This window comes from Ranitomeya imitator, chromosome 6, assembly GCF_032444005.1.
Source record: "Ranitomeya imitator isolate aRanImi1 chromosome 6, aRanImi1.pri, whole genome shotgun sequence".
NCBI lineage: Eukaryota > Metazoa > Chordata > Amphibia > Anura > Dendrobatidae > Ranitomeya > Ranitomeya imitator.
In genome coordinates, this window is record NC_091287.1 from 95,747,192 (window position 1) to 95,770,825 (window position 23,634).

Here is a 23,634-nt window from a genome sequence, read left to right on the forward strand (position 1 = left end):
GAGAAAAACAGATAACATCTATAAGAATCTACAATCCAAGGTGTAAGAAGGATGCAGAAGAGACACAGATGCAGGTCTGAGGCACAGGGGAGGCAGCATGTCGTACCCTGTGAGGCAGCAATTCGCTGGCAATCCAGAGCACTACAGGGAGAGGCAGGAGGGACGGAGCAGCATAACACAAAATTAGCACTACTGCTTCACTGCACTGTCTTCATAAGTCATATCTGACCTAGCAAACAAAACGTGTATGTCCTTTGTCTTGGCTTTCCTCTTAAACTCCAAAAGTATGCTGCACGGTTAATTTCCTTTCTGTAAAGGTGGTCCTTGTCTGTGTGAGTTTTAGATGGAACAGGCACTGGCCTAAACAATAAGGCTGCCGTCACACTTGCAGTATTTGGTCAGTATTTTACATCAGTATTTATAAGCCAAAACCAGGAGTGGAACAATCAGAGGAAAAGTATAATAGAAACATATGCACCACTTCTGCATTTATCACCCACTCCTGGTTTTGGCTACAAATACTGATGTAAAATACTGACCAAATACTGCTAGTGTGACGGCAGCCTAAGAATCGCTGTACAACGCTACAGAACATGTTGGTGATATAAAAGCAGGTTTACATCATGTATAGGCAACACAAAGCAGCCACAAGGACACTCAATATGTATGACATATTGTGACCTTTTATTTTTCAAAAACCTCTAGTAGACCAATGACATCAGACATTGTGATTCCTGTTGTGAAATTCAAAGACTTTAAAAAAAAGAAAAGAAACTCTGTACCGCTGGGTACAAATAAATATTTTACTGTTCTTTTATTATATTTAACACTATACATTATATTTTCAAAATAAAGACTTCTAGATAAAGATTAGATAGCTGTTCGACTGATAGGTATCTCTCCTGACTTCCCCATACACAGGGACGCACAGCTTGGCCTTGAGCTCCTTAGTTCTGTATGAGACTCCTCACCAAGACCAAGGATAGTCCCCTGGAATTCAGGATGGAAATTACCACCCCCCCCGAGAGACATCATCATCTGTCGGAGATAGTCAGTAGACCCCATACACATTAGACTGTTGGGCAATCCCGACGATATCAGCTGGCTCAGCCAACTTTAATTCAACATGTATGGGAGCCTAAGGCTGTGTGCACACGTTGTGTTTTTTCGCGCTTTTTCGCTATAAAAATGCGATAAAAACGCATAAAAAACACATACATATGCATCCTATCATTTTGAATGCATTCTGCAATTTTTGTTTGCACATACCCTTAGGGCATGTGCACACGATGCAGATTTAGTGCAGATTTAGTGCAGGTCTGCAGCAGATTTTTCTGTAGCAGAAACGCTGCAGATCTGCACTGTGATTTACAGTACAATGTAAATCAATGTGAAAAAAAAAGCTGTGCACATGGTGCAGAAAAATCTGCGCAGAAATGCTGCAGATTTCAAAGAAGTGCATGTCACTTCTTTTGTGCAGTTCTGCAGAGTTTCTGCCCCCCTCCATTTTAGAAATCCACAGTGGTAAAATCTGCACAAAAAACGCACAAAAATGCATAAAAAACGCATAAAAAACGCACCTGCGGATTCTGCCAGGAGATGCAGATTTAGTGCAGAAAATTCTGCACCACATTTCCTACGTGTGCACATAGCCTTATAGTGTAGTTTTTATTTAATAAATAAATAGTAAACATAAACGTAAGAAAACCTTATCATATATCTTATCAGAGAAATCTGCCTCTTTCTCAGTCAGGGCTGATCAATCATTTTCAGAAGTCTCAAGGCCCCTTCACATTAAGCGACGCTGCAGCGATACCGACAACGATCCGGATCGCTGCAGCGTCGCTGTTTGGTCGCTGGAGAGCTGTCACACAGACCGCTCTCCAGCGACCAACGATGCCGGTAACCAGGGTAAATATCGGGTAACTAAAGCGCAGGGCCGCGCTTAGTAACCCGATGTTTACCCTGGTTACCATGCTAAAAGTGAAAAAAAACAAACACTAGATACTTACCTACAGCCGTCTGTCCTCCAGCGCTGCGCTCTGCTTCTCTGCTCTCCTCCTGTACTGGCTGTGAGCCGGAAAGCAGAGAGGTGACGTCACCGCTCTGCTTTCCGGCTCACAGACAGTACAGGAGGAGAGCAGAGCACAGCGCTGGAGGACGGACGGCTGTAGGTAAGTATCTAGTGTTTGTTTTTTTTCACTTTTAGCATGGTAACCAGGGTAAACATCGGGTTACTAAGCGCGGCCCTGCGCTTAGTTACCCGATGTTTACCCTGGTTACCAGTGAAGACATCGCTGGATCGGTGTCACACACACCGATCCAGCGATGTCTCCAGGGAGTCCAGCGACGAAATAAAGTTCTGGACTTTATTCAGCGACCAACGATCTCCCAGCAGGGGCCTGATCGTTGGTCGCTGTCACACATAACGATTTCATTAACGATATCGTTGCTACGTCACAAATAGCAACGATATCGTTAACAATATGTGTGAAGGTACCTTCAATTCACAGGTGAAATCTGTATTCAATGAAGACAGATTGTTACATTACTGATAGAGAATCATTATCAGTAGAACCTGCCATCTCCTATGTAGAATGGAAGGGAGAAGAGGAGGGAGAAGCCCTGACTCTATCGCTCCCTCCAACATAGAATCCTATCAGAATACACACAATATTACAGTGGCATGTAAAATGACCCCTGGTCACATTTACTGTAATTTTAACAGTTAAAGATGAAATAATCTCTAAAAGGACTAAAGTTAAATATATATGTTTTTATCTGTTACATTTTAAAAATTGCAAAAAGGAAAAATGGGACGATGCAAAAGTTTGGGCACCCATGGAGATTTGTGTGCTCAGATAACTTTGACCAAGGTTTCAGACCTTAATTACCCTGTTAGGCCGGCGTCACACACAGCGTAAAACAATACGGTCCGTATATTATGTCTTTTTTCGGCCTATGTCTTTTTTCGGCCTATGTCTTTTTTCGGCCTTACTAACTATGTTACTATATACAATTATTAGGTTCTGTAGAAGGACGTAGATCTGGGTATTTATTATGATGGAATATAGGCTGAACTGGATGGACAAATGTCTTTTTTCGGCCTTACTAACTATGTTACTATGTTACTATGTAATACACTGAAAAGTCCCCAAAATAGTGGTCCGTAGCTCCTCCGTAGGCAGGGTGTGTCAGCGTTTTTTGCGCATGACATCCTCCGTATGTAATCCGTATGGCATCCGTACTGGGTGGTTTTCTCGCAGGCTTGCAAAACCAACATACCGCTATAGAAGGGATTCATGTGTCACCCAAAAAAAATATATATATATATATACTGTCTCTCTCTATCTCTCTCTCTCTATATATATATATATGTCAGTAGACACATATATATATATATATATATATATATATTAATATTTCTTCCAGCGCGAGATAGCTTTAAAGCCGGTAATTCAATTACCGGATTTGCTCTCTCCTTCCTAAACCCGACATGATATGAGACATGGTTTACATACAGTAAACCATCTCATATCCCCATTTTTTTTGCATATTCCACACTACTAATGTTAGTAGTGTGTATATGCAACATTTGACCGTTCTAGCTATTAACCCCTTCATGACCCAGCCTATTTTGACCTTAAAGACCTTGCCATTTTTTGCAATTCTGACCAGTGTCCCTTTATGAGGTAATAACTCAGGAACGCTTCAACGGATCCTAGCGGTTCCGAGATTGTTTTTTCGTGACATATTGGGCTTCATGTTAGTGGTAAATTTAGGTCGATAATTTTTGCGTTTATGTGTGAAAAAATTGGAAATTTGGTGAAAATTTTGAAAATTTCGCAATTTTCAAATTTTGAATTTTTATTCTGTTAAACCAGAGAGATATGTGACACAAAATAGTTAATAAATAACATTTCCCACATGTCTACTTTACATCAGCACAATTTTGGAAACAAAATTTTTTTTTGCTAGGAAGTTATAAGGGTTAAAATTTGACCAGCGATTTCTAATTTTTACAACGAAATTTACAAAACCATTTTTTTTAGGGACCACCTCACATTTGAAGTCAGTTTGAGGGGTCTATATGGCTGAAAATACCCAAAAGTGACACCATTCTAAAAACTGCACCCCTCAAGGTGCTCAAAACCACATTCAAGAAGTTTATTAACCCTTCAGGTGCTTCACAGCAGCAGAAGCAACATGGAAGGAAAAAATGAACATTTAACTTTTTAGTCACAAAAATGATCTTTCAGCAACAATTTTTTTATTTTCCCAATGGTAAAAGGAGAAACTGAACCACGAAAGTTGTTGTCCAATTTGTCCTGAGTACGCTGATACCTCATATGTGGGGGTAAACCACTGTTTGGGCGCACGGCAGGGCTTGGAAGGGAAGGAGCGCCATTTGACTTTTTGAATGAAAAATTGGCTGCACTCTTTAGCGGACACCATGTCACATTTGGAGAGCCCCCATGTGCCTAAAAATTTGAGCTCCCCCACAAGTGACCCCATTTTGGAAACTAGACGCCCCAAGGAACTTATCTAGATGCATAGTGAGCACTTTGAACCCCCAGGTGCTTCACAAATTGATCCGTAAAAATGAAAAAGTACTTTTTTTTCACAAAAAAATTCTTTTAGCCTCAATTTTTTCATTTTCACATGGGCAACAGGATAAAATGGATCCTAAAATTTGTTGGGCAATTTCTCCTGAGTACACCGATACCTCATATGTGGGGGTAAACCACTGTTTGGGCACATGCTAAGGCTCGGAAGGGAAGGAGCGCCATTTGACTTTTTGAATGAAAAAATAGCTCCAATCTTTAGCGGACACCATGTCACGTTTGGAGAGACCCTGTGTGCCTAAACATTGGAGCTCCCCCACATATGACCCCATTTTGGAAACTAGACCACCCAAGGAACTTATCTAGATGCATATTGAGCACTTTGAACCCCCAGGTGCTTCACAAATTGATCCATAAAAATGAAAAAGTACTTTTTTTTCACAAAAATTTTATTTTAGCCTCAATTTTTTTCATTTTCACATGGGCATCAGGGTAAAATGGATGCTAAAATTTGTTGGGCAATATATCCTGAGTACACCGATACCTCACATGTAGGCGTAAACCACTGTTTAGGCGCACGGCAAGGCTCGGAAGGGAAGGAGCGCCATTTGACTTTTTGAATGAAAAAATAGCTCCAATCTTTAGCGGACACCATGTCACGTTTGGAGAGCCGCCGTGTGCCTAAACATTGGAGCTCCCCCACATATGACCCCATTTTGGAAACTAGACCACCCAAGGAACTTATCTAGATGCATATTGAGCACTTTGAACCCCCAGGTGCTTCACAAATTGATCCATAAAAATGAAAAAGTACTTTTTTTTCACAAAAATTTTATTTTAGCCTCAATTTTTTTCATTTTCACATGGGCATCAGGGTAAAATGGATGCTAAAATTTGTTGGGCAATATCTCCTGAGTACACCGATACCTCACATGTAGGCGTAAACCACTGTTTAGGCGCACGGCAAGGCTCGGAAGGGAAGGAGCGCCATTTGACTTTTTGAATGAAAAAATAGCTCCAATCTTTAGCGGACACCATGTCACGTTTGGAGAGCCGCCGTGTGCCTAAACATTGGAGCTCCCCCACATATGACCCCATTTTGGAAACTAGACCACCCAAGGAACTTATCTAGATGCATATTGAGCACTTTGAACCCCCAGGTGCTTCACAAATTGATCCATAAAAATGAAAAAGTACTTTTTTTTCACAAAATTTTTATTTTAGCCTCAATTTTTTTCATTTTCACAAGAGCATCAGGGTAAAATGGATGCTAAAATTTGTTGGGCAATATCTCCTGAGTACACCGATACCTCACATGTAGGCGTAAACCACTGTTTAGGCGCACAGCAAGGCTCGGAAGGGAAGGAGCGCCATTTGACTTTTTGAATGAAAAAATAGCTCCAATCTTTAGCGGACACCATGTCACGTTTGGAGAGCCGCCGTGTGCCTAAACATTGGAGCTACCCCACATACGACCCCATTTTGGAAACTAGACCACCCAAGGAACTTATCTAGATGCATATTGAGCACTTTGAACCCCCAGGTGCTTCACAAATTGATCCATAAAAATGAAAAAGTACTTTTTTTTCACAAAATTTTTATTTTAGCCTCAATTTTTTTCATTTTCACATAGGCATCAGGGTAAAATGGATGCTAAAATTTGTTGGGCAATATCTCCTGAGTACACCGATACCTCACATGTGGGGGTAAACCACTGTTTGGGCGCACGGCAAAGCTCGGAAAGGAAGGTGCGCCATTTCACTTTTTGAATGAAAAATTAGCTCCAATCGTTAGCGGACACTATGTTGTGTATGGAAGGTATGTAGTGTATGTCAGGTTGGTGTGTGTGTGGTGTAGTATTCACCACACACACACACACACACCTGACGTACACTATACCACCCCACACCAAACTGACGTACACTACGCCATACACACCCTGACACTACGTCAGGTTGGGTTGTGTAGTGTATGTTGGTGTGTGGTGTAGTGTACCTCAGGTAGGTGTGTGTGGTGTAGTGTACACCACACACACACACCAACCTGACGTACACTATACCACACCACACACCAACCTGATGTACACTACGCAACACACACCAATCTGACACACTACGTCAGGTTGGTGTGTGTGGTGTAGTGTATGTCAGGTTGGGGTATGGTGTAGTGTACGTCAGGTAGGTGTGTGTGGTGTAGTGTACACCACACACACACACCAACCTGACGTACACTATACCACACCACACACCAACCTGATGTACACTACGCCACACACACCAATCTGACACACTACGTCAGGTTGGTGTGTGTGGTGTAGTGTATGTCAGGTTGGGGTGTGGTGTAGTGTACGTCAGGTAGGTGTGTGTGGTGTAGTGTACACCACACACACACACCAACCTGACGTACACTATACCACACCACACACCAACCTGATGTACACTACGCAACACACACCAATCTGACACACTATGTCAGGTTGGTGTGTGTGGTGTAGTGTATGTCAGGTTGGGGCGTGGTGTAGTGTACGTCAGGTAGGTGTGTGTGGTGTAGTGTACACCACACACACACACACCAACCTGACGTACACTATACCACACCACACACCAACCTGATGTACACTACGCCACACACACCAATCTGACACACTACGTCAGGTTGGTGTGTGTGGTGTAGTGTATGTCAGGTTGGGGTGTGGTGTAGTGTACGTCAGGTAGGTGTGTGTGGTGTAGTGTACACCACACACACACACCAACCTGACGTACACTATACCACACCACACACCAACCTGATGTACACTACGCCACACACACCAATCTGACACACTACGTCAGGTTGGTGTGTGTGGTGTAGTGTATGTCAGGTTGGGGTGTGGTGTAGTGTACGTCAGGTAGGTGTGTGTGGTGTAGTGTACACCACACACACACACCAACCTGACGTACACTATACCACACCACACACCAACCTGATGTACACTACGCCACACACACCAATCTGACACACTACGTCAGGTTGGTGTGTGTGGTGTAGTGTATGTCAGGTTGGGGTGTGGTGTAGTGTACGTCAGGTAGGTGTGTGTGGTGTAGTGTACACCACACACACACACCAACCTGACGTACACTATACCACACCACACACCAACCTGATGTACACTACGCCACACACACCAATCTGACACACTACGTCAGGTTGGAGTGTGTGGTGTAGTGTACGTCAGGTTGGGGTGTGGTGTAGTGTACGTCAGGTTGGGGTGTGTGTTGTAGTGTACACCACACACACACACCAACCTGACGTACACTATACCACACCACACACCAACCTGATGTACACTACGCCACACACACCAATCTGACACACTACGTCAGGTTGGTGTGTGTGGTGTAGTGTATGTCAGGTTGGGGTGTGGTGTAGTGTACGTCAGGTTAGTGTGTGTGTGTGGTGTTGTGTATATCAGCCTGGTGTGGGTGAGTTCTGTAGTGGAATATCAGGATGTGGCTAGTCCACGGACGTGTGATGAATTCTGAAGCATTCATTCAAACACAGTCCAGGTTTGTCGGGACACGTTTCACATTGGAAACGAGTTTCCCTTCTTATCCCCCTTTTATAGCACACTCGGCACCTTTTTTTTGCTCTCCCCTCACAGGGAAAATGTTGCACCGGTACCATACGGGAACCTTGAGTTCCAGGGGTGCTGGGGCCCGCTCCTTCCACATCTCCAAACATCAGGGCCTTTACCACCGCCTCGTGGAACTGAAGGAAGGTGTTGTTGGTCTGGCCTGCACATCGTGATAGCACGTATGCGTTATACAGTGCCATTTGTACGATGTGCACAGCCAGTTTTTTATACCACACCTTCGTTTTCCGCATGGCACTATAGGGCTGGAGGACTTGATCAGAAAGATCAACTCCCCCCATGTGTTTGTTGTACCCCAGCGCACAGTCCGGTTTGTGGACCTGTGCTGGGGTACCTCGAACAGTGCTGGCCGTGGTGCCGGGACCATGGATTGTTGTCAAGAAAAAGACGTCCCTTTTGTCTTTGAACTTGACCGCAAGCATGTTGCCACTACATTGGGCCCGGCTCTCACCCTTTGGGAGAACCTGCTCAATTAGTGACAAAGGGAGACCCCTCTTGTTTCTGCGCACAGTACCGCAAGCGACGGTAGCTCTGGCAGAGAGGGATTGAAAGAGTGGGATGCTTGTATAAAAGTTATCAACGTACAGATGGTAACTTTTATCAAGCAGTGGGTGGACCAAATCCCACACTATTTTCCCACTCACCCCCAGAGCAGGTGGACATTCTGGGGGCTGGATACTGCTGTCCTTTCCTTGATAAACTCTAAAGCTGAGAGTGTACCCTGAGGTACTCTCACAGATCTTGTAGAGTTTTATCCCGTACCTCGCCCTTTTGCTTGGCAGGTACTGACGGAACTGAAGCCTACCTTTGAAGTGGATGAGGGATTCATCCACACAAATTTCCCTTTGGGGAATGTACACTTCAGCAAACTTGTTGCTGAAGTGTTCGATGACCGGCCGAATTTTGAACAGTCTATCAAAATTCGGGTCATCGCGAGGAAGGATGTCCGTATGGTCCCTAAAGTGGAGAAATTTATGAATCGCCTCAAAACGTTTGCGATTCATAACCATGCCAAATATTGGAGTTTGATATAAAATATCAGTACTCCAGTATTGGCGAATTTCTGGTTTCTTCACAATTCCCATGTGAAGGACCAGTCCCCAATATTTCATCATTTCTACGGAGTCAACGGGATTCCAAGTAGAAAATGATGAACTTGGGTTTTGGGCAAAAAATTGCAGGGCGTACAAATTTGTTTGCTCCACCATGAGACTGACGATTGACTCCGAGAAAAAGACTTTGAAAAAGTCTATTTCCCGGAGGTTGGCAGTCGCAAATTGGATTCCTGATTGGGGAATGAAATCAGGAATCCGTGGAGCAAAGTTTTCAGGGATGGGGGTCCAGACGGGGGCACTAGTGCTAGGTTGGGCGTCACTAGCACTAGGTTGGGGGTCACTTACACTTGGCTCCGACTCTCCTCCCCTGGGCTCCGGCTCCCCTCCCCTGGGCTCCGGACGATTTCTCGACCTGCGACATCTTGGGGGTGGCGAGTCGGTGTCACTAGGGGAGGAAGAGTGGGAGGAATACAGAAAAGTGGGGTCCTCTCCCTCACTATCAGCTTCGGAGGCAAGAAAGGAATATGCCTCCTCAACTGAGTACAGCCTTTGTGACTGGGATGACTGGGATGAGCGGGACATTGTGTGTGTGGCGCGTGTGCGTGTGTAAAAAAACAATCTAAACTTTATTATAGTGTTGCGTGTGCGTGTGTATGTGCGAGTGTTTGGTGAAACTCTTCTGCAGGAGGAGGCTATCAGGTGCGGGGAGCTGTCAGACGCGTGTGGGGGCTGTCAGGCGCGTGGGGGCTGTCAGGAGCGGGGGGCTGTCAGGCGCGGGGGGCTGTCAGGCGCGGGGGAACAGGAGGGGGCTGAGGAGATGCAGCGTCAGATGGAGATGAAGCTGGCAGCAGCAGGTGATCAGGGGGTGATCAGGGGGGCAGGGGGTGATCAGGGGGTGATCAGTGGGGGCAGGGGGTGATTAGCAGTGATCACTAAAGAGGGTGATCACCAGGGGAGGAAGGGATGACAGACGCAGGGGGCGGTAGGTGAGAAGAAAACACAGCAGCAGGTGATAAAGGGTGGCAGAGGGGTGATCAGGTGGACGGGGGGGGGGGGGTATTGGCAGGGGGTGATCAGGGGGGGCAGGGGGTGATTAGCGGTGATCACTGAAGAGGGTGATCACCAGGGAAGGAGGGGTTGACAGACGCAAACGCGGTAGGAGAGAAGAAAACACAGCAGCAGCAGCGGGTGATGAAGGGGGGCAGAGGGGTGATCAGGTGGACAGGGGGGGCAGGGGGTGATCAGGGGGGGTAGGGGGTGAGCAGGGGGGGGGCAGGGGGTGATTAGCGGTGATCACTGAAGAGGGTGATCACCAGGGGAGGAGGGGCTGACAGACGCAGGGGGCAGTAGGAGAGAAAACACAGCAGCAGCAGCAGGTGATAAAGGGGGGCAGGGGGTGATCAGGTGGACAGGGGGGGGGGGGGCAGGGGGTGATCGGGGGGGTAGGGGGTGATCGGGGGGGGCAGGGGGTGATTAGCAGTGATCACTGAAGAGGGTAATCACCAGGGGAGGAGGGGCTAACAGATGCAGGGGGCGATAGGAGAAAAGAAAGTAGAGCAGGAGCAGGTGATAAAGGGGGGCAGGGGGGTGATCGGGAGGGGCAGGGGGGAGGGAGCGGAGGTTGGGGGGAGTGGAGGACAGGAGAGGGGAGGTACCTGTCCTCAGCAGCAGCGGTGGTACTGGCGGTAGCAGTGGGGGAGGCGGCGGCGGCACTCTGAAGAGGTGTGCGGTGGCTGCGGCGGCGATCGCGGTGTCTGGGGGAGCAGGTGAGCAGTCGGGCACCTCGCTCCTCAGCTTCCACGGATGGGATGAAGCTGAGGAGCGAGGCAGACACTGTTTTTCTCCGCCCCTCCAGCTCTGATTGGAGTGCTAGCGTCACATGGACGCTAGCTCCAATCAGAGCTGGAGGGGGTTAAAAAAAGGTCAGCAGCGGTGATCGTAGACCCGGGGTTGGCAAAGCCACCCCCCCTGGGGTGAAGTACAGGTCCCCCTGCACCTGCGGGTACGGTGACATTTGAATGACCCTGGTCACCGGACCCGCAGGGAAGCATTCCCGCCATGACGCCACATAGGCGTCATGGGTCGGATTGGCACCGACTTTCATGACGCCTACGTGGCGTCATGGGTCGGGAAGGGGTTAAAGGGTTAAATGGCGGAAAAAATTGGCGTGGGCTCCCGCGCAATTTTCTCCACCAGAGTAGTAAAGCCAGTGACTGAGGGCAGATATTAATAGCCTGGAGAGGGTCCATGGTTATTGGCCCCCCCCCCCTGGCTAAAATCACCTGCCCCCAGCCACCCCAGAAAAGGCACATCTGGAAGATGCGCCTATTCTGGCACTTGGCCACTCTCTTCCCATTCCCGTGTAGCGGTGGGATATGGGGTAATGAAGGGTTAATGCCACCTTGCTATTGTAAGGTGACATTAAGCCAAATTAATAATGGAGAAGCATCAATTATGACACCTATCCATTATTAATCCAATACTAGTAAAGGGTTAAAAAAATACACAAACACATTATTAAAAATTATTTTAATGAAATAAAAACAAAGGTTGTTGTAATATTTTATTCAACGCCCAATCCAATCACTGAAGACCCTTGTTCTGTAACAAAAAAAAACATATTAAACCAACAATATCCTTACCTTCCGCAGATCTGTAAAGTCCAACGATGTAAATCCATCTGAAGGGGTTAAAAATTTTTGCAGCCACGAGCTTTGCTAATGCAACGTTGTTCGTGGCTGCAAAACCCCGGGGAATGAAGGTAAAGTAGGTCAATGACCTATATTTACCTTCATTTGCGGTGAGGCGCCCTCTGCTGGTTGTTCCTAGATCGTGGGAATTTTCCTAGAAAGCTCCCAGGCTCGAGTTCATATGAGGACAACCAGCAGAGGGCGCCTCTTATTAAGTCGAGCCTGGGAGCTTTCTAGGAAAATTCCCACGATCTAGGAACAACCAGCAGAGGGCGCCTCACCGCAAATGAAGGCAAATATAGGTCACTGACCTACTTTACCTTCATTCCCCGGGGTTTTGCAGCCACGAACAACGTTGCATTAGCAAAGCTAGTGGCTGCAAAAAATTTTAACCCCTTCAGATGGATTTACATCATTGGACTTTACAGATCTGCGGAAGTTAAGGATATTGTTGGTTTATTATGTTTTTTTTGTTACAGAACGAGGGTCTTCAGTGATTGGATTGGGCGCTGAATAAAATATTACAACAACCTTTGTTTTTATTTCATTAAAATAATTTTTAATAATGTGTTTGTGTATTTTTTTAACCCTTTACTAGTATTGGATTAATAATGGATAGGTGTCATAATTGACGCCTCTCCATTATTAATTTGGCTTAATGTCACCTTACAATAGCAAGGTGGCATTAACCCTTCATTACCCCATATCCCACCGCTACACGGGAATGGGAAGAGAGTGGCCAAGTGCCAGAATAGGCGCATCTTCCAGATGTGCCTTTTCTGGGGTGGCTGGGGGCAGGTGTTTTTAGCCAGGGGTGGGCCAATAACCGTGGACCCTCTCCAGGCTATTAATATCTGCGCTCAGTCACTGGCTTTACTACTCTGGCGGAGAAAATTGCGCGGGAGCCCACGCCAATTTTTTCCGCCATTTAACCCTTTAATTTAGTAGATAGAACGGCCAAATTTTGCATATACACACCACTAACATTAGTAGTGTGGAATATGCAAAAAAAAAAAGGTGATATGAGATGGTTTACTGTATGTAAACCAGGTCTCAAATCATGTCGGGTTTAGGAAGGAGAGAGCAAAAGCCGGTAATTGAATTACCGGCTTTAAAGCTATCTAGCGCTGGAAGAAATATTAATATATATATATATACAGTTAGGGCCAGAAATATTTGGACAGTGACACAATTTTCGCGAGTTGGGCTCTGCATGCCACCACATTGGATTTGAAATGAAACCTCTACAACAGAATTCAAGTGCAGATTGTAACGTTTAATTTGAAGGGTTGAACAAAAATATCTGATAGAAAATGTAGGAATTGTACACATTTCTTTACAAACACTCCACATTTTAGGAGGTCAAAAGTAATTGGACAAATAAACATAACCCAAACAAAATATTTTTATTTTCAATATTTTGTTGCAAATCCTTTGGAGGCAATCACTGCCTTAAGTCTGGAACCCATGGACATCACCAAACGCTGGGTTTCCTCCTTCTTAATGCTTTGCCAGGCCTTTACAGCCGCAGCCTTCAGGTCTTGCTTGTTTGTGGGTCTTTCCGTCTTAAGTCTGGATTTGAGCAAGTGAAATGCATGCTCAATTGGGTTTAGATCTGGAGATTGACTTGGCCATTGCAGAATGTGCCACTTTTTGGCACTCATGAACTCCTGGGTAGCTTTGGCTGTATGCTTGGGGTCATTGTCCATCTGTACTATGAAGCGCCGTCCAATCAACTTTGCAGCATTTGGCTGAATCTGGGCTGAAAGTATATCCCGGTACACTTCAGAATTCATCCGGCTACTCTTGTCTGCTCTTATGTCATCAATAAACACAAGTGACCCAGTGCCATTGAAAGCCATGCATGCCCATGCCATCACGTTGCCTCCACCATGTTTTACAGAGGATGTGGTGTGCCTTGGATCATGTGCCGTTCCCTTTCTTCTCCAAAATTTTTTCTTCCCATCATTCTGGTACAGGTTGATCTTTGTCTCATCTGTCCATAGAATACTTTTCCAGAACTGAGCTGGCTTCTTGAGGTGTTTTTCTGCAAATTTAACTCTGGCCTGTCTATTTTTGGTATTGATGAATGGTTTGCATCTAGATGTGAACCCTTTGTATTTACTGTCATGGAGTCTTCTCTTTACTGTTGACTTAGAGACAGATACACCTACTTCACTGAGAGTGTTCTGGACTTCAGTTGATGTTGTGAACGGGTTCTTCTTCACCAAATTAAGTATGCGGCGATCATCCACCACTGTTGTCATCCGTGGACGCCCAGGCCTTTTTGAGTTCCCAAGCTCACCAGTCAATTCCTTTTTTCTCAGAATGTACCCAACTGTTGATTTTGCTACTCCAAGCATGTCTGCTATCTCTCTGATGGATTTTTTCTTTTTTTTTCAGCCTCAGGATGTTCTGCTTCACCTCAATTGAGAGTTCCTTTGACCGCATGTTGTCTGCTCACAGCAACAGCTTCCAAATGCAAAACCACACACCTGGAATCCACCCCTGACCTTTTAACTACTTCATTGATTACAGGTTAACGAGGGAGACGCCTTCAGAGTTAATTGCAGCCCTTAGAATCCATTGTCCAATTACTTTTGGTCCCTTGAAAAAGAGGACGCTATGCATTACAGAGCTATGATTCCTAAACCCTTTCTCCGATTTGGATGTGGAAACTATCATATTGCAGCTGGGAGTGTGCACTTTCAGCCCATATTATATATATAATTGTATTTCTGAACATATTTTTGTAAACAGCTAAAATAACAAAACATGTGTCACTGGCCAAATATTTCTGGCCCTAACTGTATATGTGTTTCACTGACATATATATATATATACCTATTCTATGTGTACACATTTATTCTACCTATTCTTCTGTAAGCTGTCAGTGTGATTTTACTGTACACCGCACTGAATTGCCGGCTTTTCTCTCTAACACTGCTGCTTATTTCTCGCAAGTCACACTGCTGGTCCGTGTGTGATCCGTATTTTTCAGGCTTCCATAGACTTTCATTGGCGTATTTCTTGCGCAGTACGGTGACAAACGCAGCATGCTGCGATTTTCTACGGCCGTAGAAAGCCGTATAATACGGATCAGTAAAATACGGCAGATAGAAGCAGGGGCATAGAGAATAATTGTGCCGTTTGTTTTGCGAGTTTTACGAACGTATTTTCTGCGCTCATACGTCCGTAAAACTTGCAAGTGTGACGCCGGCCTTAGGGTTATGGCTTGTTCACTATCATCGTTAGGAAAGGCCAGCTGATTTAAATTTCCCAGCTTTATAAAAACCAAGGGTATTCAAAAGAACATCTAAACAAGCCTGATACCTTTTGGAAACAAGTCCTGTGGGCCGATGTGGCTAAAATAGAACTCTTTGGCCACAAAGATCAAAGGGAATGTGTGGAAAAAAAAGGGCACAGAATTTCAGGAAAAGAACATCTCGCCAGCCTTTAAGCATGGGGGTGAATCAATCATGATTTGGAGTTGTGTTGCACCAATGGCACAGGGAAGAATGTGTTCAGTGAAATTTCAACAAATTCTTGATGCAAACATAACATCATCTGTAAAAAAGCTGAAGTTAAAAAGAAAATGACTTCAACAAATGAATAATGATATTAAACACGTCAAAATCCACAATAGACGCAAGCTGAAGGCTTTATAATGGCCCTCACAGTCCCCTGGTCTCAACAACATTGAAAGACGACAGCAGTATCTCACAGAACTGGAAGAATTTTCCAAGGAAGAATGGATGAAAATCCCTCAAACAAGATTTGAAAGACTCTTGACTGGCTACAAAAAGCGTTTACAAGCTGTTATATTTGCAAATGAGGGCACTAATAGGTAACATGCAGGGTGCCCAAACTTTTCCATTGGCCAATTTTCCTTTTGGTAATTTTTAAACTGTAAAAGATGAAAATATATATAAATTTTGCCTAAAATACAAAGGAAAAGTGTCATCTTTAACTTTCTGAACTCTTCACAATAACAGATATTTTGACCAGGGGTGCCCAAACATTTACATGCCACTGTACTACAAAGTTAATTTTTTTTATGTGTAGTATTGATTTATGAAGTAAAATTTAAAATGATGGTTACTCTTTAAGACTAAACATAATGAGCTCTGAAAGATGCCACTCACCTTATCTTTATCCATTAAGGAGAGCGCACATTGATGGGCTTCATAGAGTTCATGTTTCCATTGGGAATGATCATGATCACAAGTATTATCTCTTACACAAGAGGACTGCACCATAGGGACAGCTTTTATATCTTCCACAAAGATAAAGGGTTTAAATATAGACCTAAAAAATAAAACAACCAAGTTATAGCAAGGATAAAAAAGATAACTGGCCTGCGCCATCCTAACCAATGTGAACACTTATGTCTTGTAGTCAGCATGGTGTAGCTCAGGCACTATACAACATTACTTTAAGATTACAACTGGTAGTGCTGTATATCGGTACTATAAAAGTACTACATGGCACCGTTATTAGTTTGTATAGGGCTAATTCTAGTCTCTATATTACTCTATTTAGAAAAAAAATGGAACCCACACATTTACGGAGTGACCTCGACAAATTCTGATCCAATCGCATGCAGAATGTATAAAAAAAACATTAGAGACCACAGTATTTTAGAGCTAATACGGTATATTGTGGCTTCTCTATGGCCAGTATGGCGTTTGTGATCCATGCCAAGTTTAGCCCACACAAATGCCGCAGCTTCCCATGTGGATGTTTCTGTCTTCAGTCAGAGTATGTCCACACGGCGTTTTTTCAGGCGAATTCCGCCTGATCAAGCGTTTCAAAAAGTGAAAATAATGCAACGCGACGTCGAAACTATCTTTAAACCGTGAAGTGGTTTAAAGAAGTAGCATAGTTACTCTATAGGCGGCTTCCGCTAAAAAAAATATTCAGGCTAAAGAGACAACACTAATGCAGAAAACATTTAACATAGCGCATATCTGAAACTGCAGAAAATAAAAAATGTGGTTCAGTGATTAGTTGTATTAACTTACCGTAGATTAGCTTTGTATTCAAGATCTTTCAAGTACTGAACTAAGGATATGATCACATGACGTTTCTGATGTGGATCTGAAGCATGCTTCAGTTACTCTTTCAAGAGGCTTCCTACTGATTTTAATGGTAAAACAAGCCGATAGAGTACAAGGCGCTGTTTTTTTCACATTTCATGTGTAGAAAGAAGCTGCAAGTCAACTTATGAGCTGTTTCTGCTTGGAAAAACACTCAAACTTTGGCAACTGAATCAACAGAAGCAGGAAAAAAATATATCTGTCAATCTTTAGAGTATGTGCACACATTGCGGATTCCATTGCGGATTTTTCAGCGCGTATTCTGCAGAATCCGCAGGTAAAACAACCTGCGTTTTACCTGCAGGTTTTCTGCAGATTTGGTGCAGATTTTGTGCGGAATTCGCCTGCGTTTTTACACCTGCGGATTCCTATTGTGGAGCAGATGTAAAACGCTGCGGAATCCGCACAAAGAATTGATATGCTGCAGAAAATAAACTGCAGCGTTTCTGCATGGAATTTTTCGCAGCATTTGCACTGCGGATTAGGTTTTACATAGGTTTACATGGTACTGTACAACGCATGGAAAACTGCTGCGGATCCGCAGGGTCAAGTCCACTGCGGATCTGCAGCCAAATCCGCAATGTGTGCACATACTCTTAGGGGCATCATCTTAAAAGGGAACCTGTCACCCCCAAAATCGAGGGTGAGCTAAGGCCACCGGCATCAGGGGCTTATCTACAGCATTCTGTAATGCTGTAGATAAGCCCCCGATGCATCCTAAAAGATGAGAAAAAGACGTTAGATTATACTCACCCAGGGGCGGTCTCGCTGTTGGTTCGGGTCCAGCGCCTCCCATCTTCATCAGATGACGTCCTCTTCTGGTCTTCACGCTGCGGCTCCTGCGCAGGCGTACTTTGTCTGCCCTGTTGAGGGCAGAGCAAAGTACTGCAGTGCGCAGGCGCCGGGAAAGGTCAGAGAGGCCCAGAACCTGCGCAATGCAGACAAAGTACGCCTGCACCGGAGCCGCAGCGTGAAGACCAAAAGAGGACGTCATCTGATGAAGATGGGAGGCGTCGGACCCGGACCAACAGCGGGACCGCCCGTGGGTGAGTATAATCTAACGTCCTTTTTCTCCTCTTTCAGGATACATCGGGGGCTTATCTACAGCATTCCAGAATGCTGTAGATAAGCCCCTGATGCCGGTGGGCTTAGCTCACCCGCGATTTTGGGGGTGACAGGTTCCCTTTAAGTATTTATGGCAACACCAGTAACTGGTTCAGGGTTGTGGACAACCTCTTAAATCTTGCTGACATATCAGTTTGTTTAATTGTTTTTTCCTGTCTAATTTCTTCTTATTTTTTCCCATGTAGCAAATGCATGTAATGATCTGTAATAAGATTGTCACACCAGACTACGGCAGCATATTACATAGTAAACGTGTCTGACCTTGATGGATCTGGCGTGCCTGTGACAAAGTGAATGCAAGGCCATTTGTCATCCTTGGGCAGGACAGACACTGCACTCGCTGTAGTGAGGAAGACGTCAGTGTCCACACAGATTCCACTACTTTTATTACGAAGAACATTTATCATTGATTTCACGGCAGTCAGTTCTGATAGTGAAGACAGATAGAGAAAGCATGGTTACTGAAATAGTCCAAGTCTTACACAGGCCACATTTCAGTAAAGGGCTAGAAGGAAATAAAAAGCGCAATAGGGTCTTACCTGGGTATAAGTAGATAAATTCTATTCAAATTTACTCACCAGATCGAGCCCTAAGGGTATGTGCACACGTCAGGATTTCTTGCAGAAATTTTCATGACAAAAAACGGACATTTCTGCCAGAAATCCGCATGCGCTTTTACCGCGATTTTACCGCGATTTTGACGCTGTTTTGACGCATTTTTGACGCGTTTTTGGTGCGTTTTTTCCCAAATGCATAGAATTGCGGGAAAAACACAGAAAATCCGCAAAAATAATGAACATGCTGTGCTCACAGTGAGTGCAGGAAAGCACAGCGCCGGAGGACAGACAGCGGAAGGTAAGTATGTAGTGTTTGTTTTTTTTACTTTTAGGATGGTAACCAGGGTAAACATCGGGTTACTAAGCGCGGCCCTGCGCTTAGTAACCCGATGTTTACCCTGGTTACCAGCGAAGACATCGCTGAATCGGTGTCACACACGCCGATTCAGCGATGTCAGCGGGAGATCCAGCGACCAAATAAAGTTCTGGCCCTCTAGCCCCGACCAACGACATCACAGCAGGATTCTGATCGCTGCTGCGTGTCAAACTGAACGATATCGCTAGCCAGGACGCTGCAACGTCACGGATCGCTAGCGATATCGTTTAGTGTGAAGGTACCTTAAATTGTTTTCTGCTGGTTGCTACCAAATGTAATCCACGGCAGAGATTCAAACATGGATTACATGAAGTGGTGGGGGTCTTTGGTGCTCTGCTCTCCTCTATCAAACTGCACATAGGCATAACAGAGTGTGAGAAGGTCTCTGGTAAAATATTGGAGGGGTGATACATGTCACTCAGGATGTTAGCCTCAGTGATATGAACCTGGAAAAATGCTCCAGCATACTAACTGCAAAGAGGGGTTAATCGGCCATGTCTATTTATTTTATTTGCACTGGTTTATGAAGCCTGTTTTGATAAACCAGTTGAAAATTTAAACGGAAAGCATTTCTGTGACTTCACTGATAAGCAGCCAAGTCATGCCTGTTTGTAAAAGAAATGTTTTACCTAAAAGAATGATTTGCAATCCCATGCTGTGCAATCTGTATACTCCTTTCATTTCTCCCCTGCCCAGGAGCTGTAGTATGATCAGACCATGTTCCTTTACGGTCACGGCCATTACACACTACACAGCAGGGGCACATTTATAAGATTATCTCAGCACAGGAACATTTTATTTAAACACATCCAATTGTGGGAATTATTATTATTCCAAGATCTATTGATTAAAATCAACTTTTGTTAGTGGAAAAAACCCATTAAGGTAAAAATAAAGTAGTCATAGCCAAACGTGGCTGTGCTTCCAATGAGTTAGGTACATAACGAATTTCTTGTGCAATGGATGCTGCTTATTTTGTCGACTCTTTTAATTCATAGTAAGTTTTAAATATTTTTGTTTTAAATTTCAATCCTTTTTCTTTTTATGTAGTCAGTCATATTTTAGACAATTATAGTTATCACCTCTCAACATTTTCAGATAAATTGATATACTAAGTTTTTTCTATTTTATGTACATATATACTTGACTTTTAAATGGATCATGAGGTATAACACACAATGCAGGACTAGATTAGTTACCTTCCTTATTTTCCACAGCCAGTTTCTCCAAGCAATCATTTCCATGATTATGTTCTGAAAAAACATCCGAGAAGTTAAACTCTTCATCTTCATTCCACCAACCCTGGTTCTGTGCATGACTCCGCAGCTCCCGATGCTCCAGGTCTATGTGTGTCTTTAGAGATAAATGATTACAGATACATCTTATGCCACCTATAGTGGAGGAAAATATGGAATGAAGAAGTTACAAGAAAGTAGTTTACCTAAAACATACACTAGACAGAAAGTATAAATACACTCAACACTGACAACACTAAGAAGAACAAGTGGTGGCACTATGGAAATTATGGGATTGATAAAGATGTCAATGATATACAAATGATGAAAAAAGTGAAATTAAAGTTTTCAAAACATTTTGATTTATTCAGTATTGAGTATGAGCGCGCCATGTGCAGAAATTCCGGCACTTACACACCATGGCTGCTATCAGTGAGGTTATTAATGGTTGGCTGAGGAACGTTCTGACACACTGAATGCAATTGAGCAAATCATCAAGATCCGCTGCTGGCAGCTTCCTGCTGGCACTATACAATTTGCGGAGCTGTGCTGTGCCACTCTGTATCTTAGCAGTTACAGTCACGGCCGACACTGAGAACATCTAATCGACGGGGGTGCCGTGTGTCGCACCCCTACAAATTAGACATTGATGACTAATCCTAAGGACAGGTCATCAATGTTAAATTTGTGGACAACCTCTTTAACAACCGTATTTATAGAAGCCAAGGCGTTGTAAGTGTGTGTATTTCAGCGTGTGCCTCTCATATTCAATACTGAATTAATCGGGATGTTTTGAAAATTTGACTTCTATTTTTTATCATTTGCAAATGATTAACATGCCTATTCATCCTATAATTTACATGATTTCATGATTTTTCCTTCCCGGTGTTGTAATTTTAGTGTTGCGGCGTTAAGCAAGCATTATGTTCTATATAGCTAAGTCTGTTAGTCAAATAAGTACATTAAGTACTATCCTAGTGAGGGCCTGTAGAGCACAAGTGGATGTATAAATCGAAAGAGATTACTGGATAATTATACAATTTTTGCTGATTCTATTGCCCTGTACATAGGTGCATATATATTCTACATGTAATTTTTTTTTTTTTAATCACATAGTTTTTATTAAAGCATATGACACGCCAGTAACAAAGTCTGATACAATTTCCAGACAGGTACAATGAATACCCTTACCCCCTAACCAGCCCCCATCTCCCCTCCCTTCCCCAATCCCTTGCCAGTTATCCAATAAAACCATCTGACAACATCGCCTCTTGAAAAATGATACCAAGCTTTACAAAAGCACACCTGTACATGTAGAAGTTCCTCCAGATGCAACTAAACGACACGCATTCTACTCTACAATAACGCCACACCTGGGTATTCCATCCATCCACCTTCACACATTTTCAAATTTTGTATTCTGACCTCTCCTGATGTATATATTCCTTTCCATAAGGACAATAAATTTTACATTGCAATTTTAATAGCAATCAGCTGCCATCCAAACGTTAAACCTCTAGAAGTGGTTTCCTAACTTTCCTTTCATTCACTATGAAAAGCAGGAATTATCTGCTGACTTACACATAAAGCTACTCAAGACAGAGCATTGTGCATAGGACATACAATGAAGTCAAAGCAGACAAGTTTGTGAACCTCATACAGAGACTGTATGAGCCAGTTAATTTGGTACTTCATTGACCCACCTGATCAGCACTAACCTGTGATTCTTTCAGCAGCCCATAATTTGCCTACGGTTTCCAGGATCCATGCCTCCACTCTGTCAACTATCAGGAAGGCACTGTGGAAACCTTGACTGTCTGTATGAAAATTGCTCCCTCCTTGGCCATGTTTTTCTAATAAAGAGGTGATTACATCAACGGCTTCTTTGGCACTTGTTCCCCGCTCAAGACCAAGTCTAGAAGAACATACACCAGGGTCATACAGAGTATATGAAAAGTATTTAAACTTTTTCCCTCCTAGTATTATAGAGGAGAAATGTGTTTAGTCTGAAACCTTGCTTAAAATGACATTATTAGGAAGGTGCGGGGTAGTGTAAGCCATACCCCCTAATAAAGAGCTGCTGAAAGGGACGAGAAGAATACTGGACAGCATTAGGTCTTACCGGGGCTCTTCAAACCATCTTTTCTTTGAAACACCAGAGCGTTACAAAGAAATATATACATGGCCACAATTGTGCAGCCAGTCTGGGAATCAAGTTGCCTGTGATTCCGGCAGCATGATTCTAGTGACCGGTCCCCTGTAATATACAATGGCTTAGGATATAGTAGTTCCTTTGCCTAAACACAGTAGTAACATATTTAAGGGTTCGCTCACACTAGCTTATGAAAAAAATAATAATTAAAAAAAAATTGGTCCCATTTTCATCCTTTTTCTCACTTGTCATCTGTGTGCTGTCCATGTGCAATCCATTTTTTTTACTCAGCAGCTATTAATCTTACAGGACCATTTACAGTTTCCTACTACAGAATTCCAAGAAGTATTGTTTCTCCTTGCGGAGATTGACATGCTAAGCATGCCGAGAAGAGGAGCCTTAAAGCCTCTGGGAAAAATGCTAATTATGCAAATTGTCTCTTCAGAGAGGAAGAGAAATAGAACTTTAGTGCCACCTATTGGTGGACATTGACTTATAGGATTGCTACCTTTCAATAAGTGGCACTAGAGTTCTATTTCTCTTCCTCTCTGAAGAGACAATTTGCATAATTAGCATATTTCCCAGAGGAGCATTGCGGCTTTAAGTCTCCTCATCTTGGCATGCTTAGCACGTCAATCTCCGCAAGGAGAAACGATACTTTTTGGATATCAGCTGGACACCTCTCACACAGTAAAACCAGATCTCCACTTTGCACTGACGACGGGCAGTACCCAGAAACACAGTGTCTGAAAATTGAGGTTCTGGTTTGACTATTTTCCTAAGTCATGTGACAAGGCTCGTTAAAGGGTCGACATTTACTTGTAGGATTGCTACCTTCCAATAGGTGGCACTAGAGTTCTAGTTCTCTTCCTCTCTGAAGAGTTGAAGAGACAATTTGCATAATTAACCTACTACAGAATTGTAGTGAATCAGTAAACATCAGATGTCATACTGATAGTCCGTGTGGCATGACATTTTTTCTTGCATTGTCCAATTTCATAGTGAAATCACAGAATGCTGCAATTTTTTTCTCATGCCGAATACGGCGGAGAGAAAAAATACACAGATCTGCACTGCCTCATTGAATAACATTGGTATGAGTGCAATCCAATTTTTTTTATTGTATTGCACTGATCCGAGTTATACGCC

General features: G+C 43.7%; 1 protein-coding gene across 2 annotated transcripts in view; it reads right to left on the reverse strand.

Annotated features, from left to right (window-relative positions):
* The window catches only part of SCRN1 (secernin 1), a 46,200-nt gene that overhangs the window by 13,080 nt on the left and 9,486 nt on the right, over nt 1-23,634 (reverse strand). For both annotated transcript variants that reach the window (XR_011313989.1, XM_069729937.1), the window contains exons 4-7: nt 22,052-22,248; nt 20,298-20,489; nt 18,427-18,592; nt 16,087-16,249 (exon numbers count right to left, since the gene is read on the reverse strand). Coding sequence is in view for 1 of the 2 variants with exons in the window: in XM_069729937.1 (XP_069586038.1) it covers nt 16,087-16,249; nt 18,427-18,592; nt 20,298-20,489; nt 22,052-22,248 (718 nt within the window). In the remaining variant the exon portion in view is untranslated. The remainder of the gene's footprint in view (nt 1-16,086; nt 16,250-18,426; nt 18,593-20,297; nt 20,490-22,051; nt 22,249-23,634) is intronic.